Raw genomic sequence first — 14,068 nt, forward strand, 5'->3', positions numbered from 1 at the left:
GTATATACACTCATCAGTACATGACTAATAGCGAAGGATGAGATTTGGGTGGGGATGGAAGAACGTTGTTGTCATTTTTTAATACACAAATACGGACTTAGATACAGCTGAGAGCTGATAAACATAAATAGAATTTTAGATTTGTATGTGTACACAAGGTCAATATTACTTGGTCTTCAACAAGATTTTGTCATCTACGCTCCAGAGAATCAAACATTTTGAATAGCGGTAGTAGGTACAAAATTCCAAAAAGAAACCTTGCTTCGATTCGCCGTAACGGGAATAAAGAATAACTGAATATTGAAATCATATGTAAACAGAAGGTAGAAAAATAAAACGTCGCGAAAAAAGGGGGTTAAGATAACAATGAAGACAATAACAAACTGGAAAAGGAAGCGAAAATGCAAAAAAGTATACGTGTGTGTATATATGTACATATATTCAGATGTTGAGCGTGTGTCCGCAAAAGAAGGACAAGAAATAACTCTTAGACCAAATTTGACAAGTGATACAGAGTTTTGAATCACACGACCTAGAGATAAGGTATAAAACAACATCATGGCAGACGAATCGCAGACAGAGAAAGAAAACGACATCCGTATTGCATTATCAGTATACATATATATACATATTAGAAGTATAACACGTTCTAAAACTTACATAGATAATCTCTGTTTCAAGGACGCCGATGAAGATTTACATTTAACTTAAATTGTGGGAAGAACGATTGATCATAGAACTGGTCTCTTATCAAACTCAACAGTATACTGTTTGCCTACTATGATGACGATCATAGTGATATTTGGATAATAAATAAACTAGTATATCAGAGTAGTTTTAGATAGCCCAAAACTTCTCAGTTTAGTTTTGAGTAGATTATTGTCGTTGTTCATTGCCAACCGGTTTTTACTCAAACTCGAACAGAGAAATTCCATCAAGTATTGAAACAGCCGAAAAAAAAGTAGAAAAAAAAATCAGTTAATTGAGTATATTATGTGTTTGAGCAAACTCATTCGTTGCATTACTCCAGCTGTGGTGAGTAAAAATACTTTGACTAATGACTTTGAATTAAGGAATAATGCCATTACAATGAAGTTTGATTAGTGTTATTTCTTTTCTGTTCATTATTCTGTTAAAAGTTAAAACCAAACCAATTCTTCCACTTCCGACGAAATATTTCAACTACTGTCATAAATTACTTTTTCATTTTTGGTTCTATTCGATAGATATAGAAAGACAGTTTATTCAAAAACAACTACCCATATGTATTAGTTTTTTTTTTTTTTAACTCTTTTGTAATATTAATAACATCATACGCAGGAGGAGACTACATGAAAGAATCTGTATTATTCCCTCTGTAATTGTCGTATATTACAAATCAAGGCAAAAAAACACAACAGTGTTTAAAAATAAAACTCTGTGACGAGATATAATTGGAAGTGTAAATATTTCTCACTTTTTTCTTCTACCACCCCCAAGCTGCAGCTGCGGTAACAATATTATTTGATCGTACGACAAAATGAAAAGAAGAAAAGGAAGAATGGAAAAAAAAGTATCAAAAAATGTTAAACAATGAATTTTGTTCACAACAATCGCAGAAGTCGCAAGATTATCGATACAGAGCTGTACAGTCTTAACAGAAAAAAAAGGAAAAAGAGCAGGAGACAATAAACTCTACAGTATGTTTACACCTTCTTCTATCGTCATTACGATATGATTAATTAAAGAATTAATTGGAATCCATATCGTCAAAGATAGGAGAGTAAGAATATTAACTCCAGTTTTGAGTATCTTTTTCTGTTTTTCCGCCGTCAACAAAGGGAGAAGGATGGAACATACCAGTATTACGCATCTGCATATGTTTTTCGGAACACCAGCGTACGGGTTTCACGAACGCAGTAGGTAAAGACAAGCGTTAATAACCGACCGAGTTTACCGTTATACTTTCGAACGTTACTTGTTGATTTATATTGTTTTCTGTTTTTGTGGGCAAACAAAAAAAGATAATTTTATCGAATTCGGAATTAAATTCGCCACTAAAAACAACGATAAAATCTTAATGAGAAGTGTACGTTAGAAAAAAAAAAGGAAAAAAAATTATCGATTATTACAACTTATGAGACTAATCTATCTTCCGGTAATAATATAGTAACTCATCAAGCGAGACAATTTTCTAAATGATCCTCGAGACATTAAAAATTCCCTCAAGCGTTTCTCGGCCTGTACTGTTTTTGGTTCGACTTAAACGGGTATAAATAGACCGTGAGCGCGTATTGCAAAATCATGTTCGTCTTTGCATCATCGCAAATCTTACCTGAACCATAGTCTATGCTCGGTACGGGAGGCTGAGGACTCTCAATCGCAGCTTTGCTGAACAGGTAAATAGGGTTGGTGTCCGTTCCCGCGGAATAGGTGCAGACCCTCGCATTTGGTTCGAGACTTTCACCCCCGCTCACAAGCAGGACTTGCTGTCCGGCCGCCACTCCACATTCTCTTTCTATAGCCTCCTTCAGCTGAGAGACACTGAGATAATGGAATAAGAATTGACTATCAATCCATAGTTACTTTATTATCATAAATTAACCATATTAATTCATATCTAATGAGATAAGATTCATTCTCCCAATTCTTTTTTTTTTTTTTCCTTTGTGCGTATATTTCTTACTACTTCATTGTGTATTTTTTCATTCTTTGGAATCTTTTTTGAAATAGGCAGGATTGAGAATAATTGTACAGTGGATATGTAAATATTACGAACAAAAACTCGTGCGTTTTGAAAAAAGGTAACAATCTAAAAAAAAAAAGCAAACAAATAATATAACACTTTAAACACTTACGTTCACTTCTCTTTGTTTCTTTCCAAGATTATAACGTAAAGATAAGAAAAAAAATAATTATGATCGAAAAATGGGACACAGCAACCAATGAAAAATGAATGAAAAATCAACACCTAATGGAATATTTGGTAGCATTTTTTCTCTTTCCGAAATTTTATATGCAGGATTTGTATTTATCAACGATTTATACAATATATTTCATCAAGTATGATTATAATAATAGTTATTATTACAAATATACTGCACACACGTTTACATATATTTTTTGTTCTAGAAGTGCAAGCAGCGTGCATTGCGAATTAACAACAGTGACATGTGTCAGTATGCATGGGTAATAGGTATGTACGTTATATTCAAATGAGAGCAAATACAAGCGTGCAATAGTGTAATCGTTTGTGTGTGTGCGTGTATGTGTGGCCCAAAGTGACGACGATTAGACACAGCAAGGAGTAGAAGAGCTTATTGCCATTATTATTATTACTCGTCGCACAGATAATCAACACAGCAGACGAGACACCGACCGCCCGCCTGACCGACTATAATAATGTTTGACCCAATTCTTTTTTTTTCTTGTGGCGCATATTGCAATTTTTTTTTCTTTTGCGCTTTTTTTAACCCCCTCCTGCGTCATAAAATAAAAAAATGTGAATAAAATCGACATACGACGGAGAGAAAAAAAAAAGTCAACAAGAAACATATATAAATAAACGGGGCACGTTTGATCCATTTTCGTTATCTCTGCATATCTGTAGGTCGATTATTTGACTTATCATCGATGAATTGAGGCTTATAAAACAGACAATAGACGACTCGCGTCCACAAAAAAATTTCAGAGAATTTTGTGATTGCATTTTTGTCAGTTGTTAAAATTTCTCAAGTATTGCCCGATAGGTTTTCCAACAATTGTTGATGAATCGAAAAATTATAGAGAAAAAAATAATCAACCATGAATGTAGTTTCTTCTAACTTTGAATAAATGATTTTTTTTTCACCCATTTTTTATTGTGCCTTAATCTCAGCCTGCTGTAATGTGGAATATGAATATTCATATAGGTTCTTAATATGCGGATGTATATTAGGTTGTTCTTGATAATAATAATTGCAATGACCGTGTTAATATACGCATTTTCAACCTACTGCACTGTATAACGAAGACACGCACCATCTAATAATTGCGCCAACTCAGGCAACGCGAAGAGTAGTGCAAAAGAACTGGCCAAAGCAGACCTCGCGTGACGAAAATGAAATTGCGAATCAAAGTGGAAGAGAATGAATAAATAAGTGGAAAGAGAGTAAAAGAAAACGAAACACAATGCATGAACGATTGGGTGTTCCATTATAAAAAATAAAAAAAAATGAATTAGTGAATATACAACAAAGTGAAATAGTATGCAGCAAATAAAATGTCTCCACGCTGCTGCTACGGTTCTCTTAGACACTGTACTTTACACTATCTACGCTATGCAGAAATACTCTGAAAATGCAGCAATCACACGCTGCATAAGCACAATCTTGAACAGCGCGTAGTAGAAAGTCCAGATAAGTGAAAAGACCAAGAACCCCATTTCATTCTTTATCGGACTAGAGATTTATCGAAAATATATAACCGATTGGACAAGAAAGGAAATACAGGAATCGGAATAACCAATTAGATTAGAAAATTGTTTTCCGAAGGAATTTACATTTCCCGATTAAATCCGTACCCTTATTTTTACCCAATTGGACTGTGTAAAATCAATTTTTACACGTCAAGTCGGATCGACTTCCATTTATCATTTTTAAGTGTAGCGCGTGTACCATTAAAGTTGGTCGAATAAAGTTTTGTGCGAAATGTTACTCAAGAGGATGCTACAGTCAGTTCTTTACCGACCGAGTGGAACGTCACTTGTTTCATCCCAAATCCAATTAATTTTTTATCACGAAAAAAACACCTTCGATTAAAAATTTGAGCTCTTGGTATATGATTTCATTGTAAAAGGAGCAATAACGTTGTAATAAAGTAATAATTGGAATATGAACTTTACCTCTCAAGGGCCAGCTTCATGTCGAAGGTGATCGTCGTCCCGGTGTCAACGTGAAATACGTAAAGCATCTTTGCGCCTTGTGTCTTCAGGTGTTGGATAAACGATAACAGGTGTATATATACACACACTCAAGTATATATGTGGACCGGATATATAACGAATTTAATTTCTTCTCGGTTTCGAGCTCCTTGGTACCGTTTGCGCCCTTTTCTCTACCCTCTCTCCCTCTTCTTCTCGATTTTTCGTTGTTCTCTCGCACTACCGACGCTGCATGTTCTCTCGTCGTCGTTATACCGAGCAGTAGCGTGGATGAAAATAATAAAGTATCAGGGAAGATATTTGGACGACGGCTGTGGTAATAACGAGCACGTTAACCGGCGTTGCCAGTAGTCAGCTGGGCCGGGGCCGAATCTCGATTTCTTGTTTTTCCTCTGGAAGAAAAGTGGCAGAAGCAGCAGCCGCGAGGCCGGCCCCCGTTGTGCAGTTATTCATTGATCAGAAGAAATCCGCTAACGTCTTCTTCCCTTTCTCCTCTTCCTGCTGTCGCTGTTGTTGCCGATTTATTACTGTTGTTGTTATTATTATCGTTCTTATTCCGTCTCTCACCGCCAATTTACCGTACGCACTCTCTTCTTCACGAAAACACAACGTCAACGACACTTGTTAATATTTGTACAACTATTCGTGAGTAGAGCGCGATAAGAAGACGTGGCTTAGGCTCTTTCGGGTTAGGGGTAGGTTATGGGTAGTATAACGACGACATGAGAACAGTCAATACAGAACAGTGTTCCTCCTTCTCATTCTCACCCGTTTCGTTGTCCTGATCCTCGTCTTCTTTCGCACGGACAATACAGCCAGGACAAATATTCTTTGTTCCATATAATATTTTCATTAATTGATTGATTTATTTATATAATTGTTGTTTTAATATTCAAATCAGGCGTTCGTGAATTACTCAACATTCGAGTTCACTTCCTCGATTCTTAGGATAGATCTCCCACTCGCGATTATCACAGTGAGGATTATTTGTATCACAATTTTCATTACTCCTCTTCTTTTTCTCTAGAAGCTGCAAAGAAAAGAAACACATATCACGCTATGGTTATTTGAGTATGTTTGGTTATTTTGTATTCCGCAGAAAGATTTCTATATTATTTACACTCGTTTCACAATTCACAAATGAAAAGTGAACGAAAAAAAAAAATACAACACCAACGTTAAACGATAGGAGGATGAAAAAACGCGTTTACACAAGTCATATTATGACTTATATTATATGTTGTACTTCGGTAATTGGATTTAAAAAAAAAACAAAATATCACTTTGTACACTTAGGTGAAATAAGAAGACGCAAAAGAGATGTGAAAGGTAAAAAAGAAATATTCAATGTCAATATGATTTACGCGATTCACAGTGACATTACGGTACGAAACGCGAGTCTTTCTTTCATTCGTCTTTCTCTCTCTCTCACTCTCTCTCTCTCTCTCTCTCTCTCTCTCTCTCTCTCTCTCTCACTTTGGTGTCTCCCTTAACGATGTCAGCTGTTTAGTTGTTGCCGTTTCCTCACTATGATTCTCTTTTTTTCTTCCTTTTTCTCTGTCATCAAGCTGATCTATTCTGTGTTATTTATACTCGCAGAAGTACGCGAATCCTCTTGTCCACGACCTCACAAACTCTCGGCACGATGACTTCACTTAATTACGCACGTTTTCATCTTCTACTAATACGCTATCCTCTATCCTCTACGCACGAACACACGTCACGTACGGTCTGAAGATAGGCGATAGGTATTCATTCCCTGATTTTCGACGATCTTCATTCACGTTGTTTCGTTTCAACGTCCGTTGACTCCAGGTCAGACTCTGTCCTTGCTCACAAACGGTTTTGAGCATGGACATACGATTTTTCTTGTGGACTATGTTTATATGTTCCTATGTTCATACTTCTCCATACCCGTAAAGTATGATTCTTTTAGAATTAGAATTAGTTCTAGGTTCAGAATGATCATTAGTTTTTGTATCTGTAACTAGAAAATCCACCAAATACGCGTTAGTTGTTACTAATCCATTTTTTTGTATGGTTATGGTGGATTATGCAACAATTGGCAGAATTTGAGGTTGGTGGAAGAATACGACGTAATATTTGTTAGAACTCACTCAATCGTAAGAAGTATTCAATTAAAGGTGTCAACTATGATCACAATAGTTGATAGTTTCTTGTAGCAAATTTTCTTGTAATTCGATAAATACTTAGAACGTTATAGCGAAGACACCGATCCTGCTAGAATTTTCGGGTAACTAGGAAATCTAAAATTCTGAGTCCATGGAATCCGAAAATGAGGCACAAGCACCGAAAGCGAAATCACTAGACCGAGTTATATACCTACTAGTGTTTTACTGTAGGTGCTTGCGTCCGTTTTGCGTAGGCAGAGGCGCGATGACGCGCGGAGTTCCCGATCAGCTGGTAAACTGACTTCGGTTTACTGGTTGCACTGCCGCTGGCTGGTTGTCGGCTCGTCGCCATCACCGGAATGGAAGAACAAAACAAAGGAATCACCACGGAGAGCTGAGTCGAACCGTTCGTCTGAACTCGTTGCAAATCCTAGGGTGGTGGGGGAGAAGTGGGGCCAACGAGCTTCGCGGCTCCTCAATCCTTCCTCCTCACCCTCCTCGACCGCCCCGCAGACGTTTCCGCGTTTTGCTCTGCTCAGCTTCTTATCATTTTTCTTCTTCCAGTTTATCGCGAAACGAACGAAAGGATAATAAAAAACACCAAACGACTCCACCTACTATATAATCAATTATGTACTTATACCATCGCGATTGCTGTTGTTGCTAATGCTGATGCAGAGACTGTATGTGTACGGAACGTATAATTTATTCAACGTATTTCAACGGTTTTGGAATTATACTTGCTTTCAATCACCGTTCCAATTTCAAACCCTGCAGCGTTCAGACTTCGAATTATCTTCTAGTACATCGAGTGTTACGTCGATTCTTACTATTGCTTGCATTTTATCTCCGTTCTTCTCCTTCTTAATGACCGGAAAACCAAGAGAGGTTGTGTTTTGCCTGTTTCGGACTTTGGTTTTGGTTATCCAAACTTCGGAGAAGCTAAGGAAAATACACAGTCAGAAAGGACTTGATTTGACTTGAAGTTAGCTCAGTACTAAAAAACGCCTACATTTGAGACTAATGAAACAGATCCATGGGGGGGAAATCCTCCGCTAACTCACAAGCCTGATGCAAACTCAGCTGTAAATTTCTTAGCAAATTTCTCCCCCTCTTTCGTCGAGGTTGATCGTTGGGCATGACCTCATCAGTCGCGGCGGTGGCAACGCCGGTTTCTTTTTCTTACAGGAAGGTATGAAGTCAGAAGTGGCAGCTATAAGTACAACAAACCCTGTGGCTGAGTGATACTACCTGTCTGATCTTCTGGTTACCATTACGATCCATTTTGCTTTCAGATTTTTCCTCTATTCTTGAATTTTCTGATTTTCATTTTCACTGTCGGTTTGGATTTATGGATATGTGTCTATCGATTTGTACATATTTACTCGCCGTTGTTGATCACTGGTTATTTTCAACAGCAACAGCAACAATACCATCAATCATTTCTCCCATATCCAGATAATAATCAACTACGACACTATGTGCGTAATTTTCGAGGTATTTTCACGACTGAACCTATCACACCTTGATACATCCACATGTTGCCGTCGTATTTATTATATTGATAAGAGATTATAACAACGACAATGACGACAACGCAGTTGAGGTTAAGGTTGAGGTTGCCGAGACGAAGGTTTACGTCACCGGAAAACACGCTAATTGATTGAATCGACGGAAAATGTATCATCGGATTATCTCTGATGTCTCAAAGTTAATTTTTTTTTCAACATCTGTTCCCTATAATTCGCACATGAGTATCTTAATTTTATAATAGATATTATTGTTACGATTGTTGTAATTTTCAATCGTTTGGCAACCCACATATTTTTGATCTCCTGCTTTTGTTATTCGATCATTTCTTTGCATATTAACCGTTCATCCAAATATCAAAATTCCCGTCATCATTAAAATTGTAATCGGTGTACTGGTGTCAATAAATTTCAAACGAATAAAAAAACTTTACGGTAACTGGTATTATTATTATTATCATTCAATATAATGATCATGATGAGAAGAGGATGATGACCGCGAATGGAACGAAAACGAACAAAACACCATCACAGTGCTTCTCCTCTTTTTTTTGTTCCGCCGACGATAATTATATCATGATTTCTGCCAGATACTATCGCAGGTACAGTGTAATAGTGTCTGATGCTGATTGTGAGCCAAGTGAGCCAAACGAAGTGAGACAGCCAACAGCGGTTGGTGCTGGCCAGGTAGCCAGGTAGCGGGGCAGGTATAAGAGTGAACGTCAGTAGTCAGCTGCTCAGCAAAACAAAACACTGACAAAGACTGCGGCTCAGATTCTCAACCTCGCTATTCTATTTGAAACCAGTCCGATCGTTTTTAGAAGTTTTCCTTACAAGCCCAATGAGCAAAAAAAGTGGATCCCAAATGGTCACTCGACGGTTTCAATGTAGATATGCTGGCTACAATTTTGTTTCTTCGCAGAAATTGAAGTACACGAAATACGATTAAATAATATCGAAATTTTCCGAATCGTTCTAACATGGGAGTTGAAGAAACACCGACATTATCTGGGAACTTATCGGTTCTTCTTTTGTTTTACTTGTTTACCTTGTTTCAAAAAGGCTGCCTTCGACAATTCTCAAATAGCCATGCTTATGTTGTTTTCGATTTATGTGATTTCGCTTGTTCTGTTTCTCATATAATTTTTTGCTCAGTTTCTAGAACCCGGCATCCAAATGCAAGGAGTAAAATCATAACACAGTGCAGTCGCGAGAAGGAAGAAGGAGAACAACAACAAACGAAACTGGGAAAGGACCCTGTTTGCTTTGCCCGCCTGCTGGGTTGCGCTGTGCAACGGGTAGGTAAGCTGGAAAACCCAAACCTGAACAAAGAGAGCCAGCCAACTGGCAGCCAGGCAATACGAGTCTCCCTCCTCCCCCTCAGCTACGACTACCCTCCACTTTCCCTCCGCTCAGCTGCGACTCAAACTCAGCCGATCCGATGCCCAGCAACTGCTTCAATCCACTGTTCCACTCTCAGCTTGTTTCGGCTACTCACTCATACTGCCATTTTTCCGACATTTTTCCAGCTATTCTTATCGGCTTGATCCAACGTTGGCTACGGTTCATTGGTCCCGAATCTACACGCCGTAAGGCTTCACTGCACACAGAATAAGGAAACGATGCATGTTCGCCATCTCGATGTTAGTTTGTTTATGTTCGCTCGATTTGTTTTTTGTTTCCTCTTCTGTTTTGTTGGAACATCGGCCGTTCAAACTGCACATGTTCAATCGATTGTTGTCGGATTATTTTTTACTTCTTTCTTTGTATGTCAAAATCGGATTCTTATTACCAACACGGCACTGATTAATAACGATTATAATGACAACTGACTTGCTCTTTTCACTTGGAGTTCGAATCACTACTCTGAGTGTATACACATCGTCGGTAAACATAATATTTACATGGAAGCAACAACACAACGAAAAAACCGTCAAAGAAGACCGACCCTACAAATAAATAAACAAACACTGCGCAAGCCTTTGTTTATTTGACAAATAACGGATCGAATCGCAAACGTGATTAGTTCGTAGCTGACTTCGGTGCTCTGTGATTATTATATGAGTATACAGAAACTAAAGTAAAAACCACACAGCGGTGATAAAATACAAGAACAAATCACTGAATTCAATTAACAAAAATTAATACCCTCATTTCTATTCCCAGTTGGCCGATCCGCGGCTGTTGTCTACGGTTCTACGCATATGCAGACGACGATGTAAACAGTTAGCGAAATAACCGAGACAGCTCGGCTGATTGCCAGGGAGCAACTGGCCACCAACAAAACTCGACTCCTTGTTCTCGACAGCGAGTCGAAGCGAGTCGAGTCTTGTCGAGACTCGATTCGGGTCGGCGTTCTACGTGCTGCGCGGAATCCAATTTTGTAAGACATGCGCTACGCTACGGGTTTATTATTCTTCGAAAGCGAGCACTTTCGTCCCTTTCTCAGACCCCCGTGTAACCCTCGTTTGCAGGGCTTCTAACTGATATTTCTGCGATAATTATAATCCATGGCAAACACACTAATCCGTGTCTCACAACCGTTAGGCAAGAATTGAAATCGAAGATTCTCGCGTAGTTCTGCTCGTAATTGTTATGTTGCTTTTCTTTTGAATCATGCTTCATTGTGACTGTATTTATAAAATGTCCTCACCGTATGAAAAAGATAAATAAAACGAGATTAAAACACAATCATAGGAATGTATTTGACGATCATCAATAAACTCACAGTTTCAGTCTTCCCAAGTTCCGTGAAAGTTGGTTAGACTGCCATCTTGTGGCGCACCGTGGAACCGCATATCGAATCTGGCCATGCGCACCTTCGGAGTTCCGTGCTTGAAGAAGGATATACATACAAACACTTATGTTACAATATACATATATAAATATACATGTACTACAAGTCTAACAATAAGTATGAATGTACGACTATGCGTCATTTTTACATTTCCGTGTGATCGTCTTGTTATACGCATGCATATTGACACATACCAGGAAACAAACGCGCGTGGCATTCATACATAGCGCACTATAAGTGTTTACATGTACGTAACACTCAGTTACAATATTTTACGAGTATCTGGTGTCTGTGATTTGAGGAGCATATGTATGCGCGACTAACGATAAGAGAGAACTACTACTGTTTGTTTATTTGTTTACATAACTAAGTTTCGATATGGCTTTATAGCTCTTGACAGACTTCACTTATACAGATATATCGTCATGAAGTGCAACACAATTCTTAGTCCTTCGTAAAACCGAACTTTCCCGTTATAAGACCCAAGTTTCGGACCCTGACAACCTCTCCTACCAATTACCACTGCAAATGTCTATTGTTCACCTCCTATTTTCGCACAATTGCAAAACAGCTGCTGCGCTTCCCTCGAAACTGCCTAATCCAGACCCTCGTACCTTTAGTCTTCGTACCTCCTAACGTTCATCCGCCTGGCAGGTCATTCCTAAATAAAATCCTTCCCGCAATTCCCACTCCTACCACCCATACATAATAGATATTTCTCGTATTAGAAAACTTATTCTTTAACCTCAGACTCGAACGCTCCTCTCTAAAGTAAACCAACGACATTTGATTATTGAATGAATAAATTTCACTGTTCAGAACATAGTTTCGTTATACAAACCTGTAGTTCATTTCGAACATATGATTAACATTCTGCAAAACAGTTTTCCAAATAAATAAGTGAAACAAATCACTTCATATTAATCTAGACAATTGTTCATTTAACACAATTCCTCAAGAATTTTCATGACCTATCTTGCAAATTCAATGAACGCATCATTTTTTATCTCTCCAAAATTCTTACGCACCCGTTAATTTCGTTTTCGTTGATATCAACATAGAGGAAATAAAAATCAAAACAACGCGTATTAAAATTACTGCACGGAACGCGATAAAAACACGAAAGAGCTGGGAGGAATTTAGCATTGAAAAAGCCGGTATAAACGCTCGTGCAGATCTACACATACAAATGTACAAACACACGTGTACATCGTGGCATGTACATGTATAATTTATACGTGCGGCAGTTTCGCAAAACAGTTTGCGAAGGTCTCGGATTGTGCGCGCGAGGGTCAGTCTGTCTATAACACTTAGACTACCTAATTAAGTAACCTAATCCGAACCAACTGATATAAATAAATATATATATATATATATATATACATATATATATACACACATATTTAATACACATATTGTACATATCCGTCAGTCACAAGTAAAGAAAAACTTGATAATCGAGAGACTTATAGTCTCAAAAAGGTGTGTAAAATTTGGAGATCGCTGCACGTGCGATTGAAAAATGGCAAGAGGAAGAAAGAAATTGAAAAATAATGTCGAGAAAAGTAAAAAAAAAAAAAAAACAGTTGGCAAACTCGTCGTCTATCGCGGCACTGGATCCGTTCGGTTCGCACGCACGAACCACGTGCGGCGTAGAAAACCGAGGTCACTTTACGCACGTGCACTTTTAGCATGAAACCTACCTCTATCTACGCGTAGTGTTCCACAGTTGTGTTTGTAAACGCGCACACGATTTCAGTCGCGCGTGCTAAGCTGTACCTCCACACTTATCCTGAGGGCCATGTTTGTAGGCATATGTATTAATTATAGGCTTTTGCGGACACAAGCGGAGGAAACCCTTAACTGATAAACGATCTGAAACGTTGGTTGATTCTGTTATTCTGCGCGACGTTATGTCACGGGTAGAATATTATGTAATAATATTTTTTATGTAACACTAGTGGGGTTTATGCATATTTTTTATTTATTTATTTATTTTATTTTATTTTATTTTCTTTGCCTACTTTCCGTAGGTAACGTAGTCGTTCTTGCAATAGTTAAAAAAAAGTACCGAAATAGCCAAAAGTGTACAGTCCTAGTATTCAAAAGTGCTCATTTTTGTACTCCGCTCTAATAAAAGACATTGTTAACCACACTTTTGTGACATAAAGTATCGCGTGCCAAATATCTTTTGCCTCGCGTACGTGTAATATTTATTCCCTAGGCATCAAGAGAGCTCTGCTTTGTATCCTTGATGCACAATCTGTCAATATTTAGTCAGCAAGTTTTAGTGAATTTTGGTGTTTTTTTTTCTTTGTAGAACTTTCGTTTGCTTTTGCATAGTTTTATCATAAGTGGGCATAATTGAAATGAGAAATTGTTCGAAAACTGAAAGAGGGAAAGTTTGACGAACAGTTATAAGATGTTGCAATCGATACAAACCGATATTTCCAGTAACCAGGATGTTGAAAGTGTACACAGTATAATAAAATTTTCTAGACAAGACCAATTCAACATGAATTATACTTGGCTTAACGATATTTCTAAATATTAATATGTCCCACAAAATAATTGAGTATTATTAAAAAACGCTCTGTGTGAACAGAAAAACAAAACCCACTCGATTCCGAGGTAAAGAGGCAAATTTCGACAACCAGTACAACTGCATTCTTTGGTTTAATTTTCACTTATTGATCCTACATACTCTTGT

At 37.8% G+C, this 14,068-nt stretch overlaps 1 protein-coding gene across 5 annotated transcripts in view; it reads right to left on the reverse strand.

The window, feature by feature from the left end:
* LOC124411582 (RB1-inducible coiled-coil protein 1) overlaps positions 1–14,068 on the reverse strand; it is a 35,807-nt gene that overhangs the window by 9,833 nt on the left and 11,906 nt on the right. The window contains exons 1-3 of one of the 5 annotated variants that reach the window (XM_046890792.1): positions 10,710–10,867; positions 4,862–5,930; positions 2,315–2,523 (exon numbers count right to left, since the gene is read on the reverse strand). In XM_046890792.1, the coding sequence (XP_046746748.1) occupies positions 2,315–2,523; positions 4,862–4,929 (277 nt within the window). In that variant the 5' untranslated portion in view covers positions 4,930–5,930; positions 10,710–10,867. Of the gene's footprint in view, positions 1–2,314; positions 2,524–4,861; positions 5,931–10,709; positions 10,868–14,068 lie in introns of those variants that run through there. The other 4 variants (XM_046890788.1, XM_046890793.1, XM_046890790.1 and 1 more) reach the window with 4 other exon arrangements.

This window comes from Diprion similis, chromosome 10, assembly GCF_021155765.1.
Source record: "Diprion similis isolate iyDipSimi1 chromosome 10, iyDipSimi1.1, whole genome shotgun sequence".
Classification (NCBI taxonomy): domain Eukaryota; kingdom Metazoa; phylum Arthropoda; class Insecta; order Hymenoptera; family Diprionidae; genus Diprion; species Diprion similis.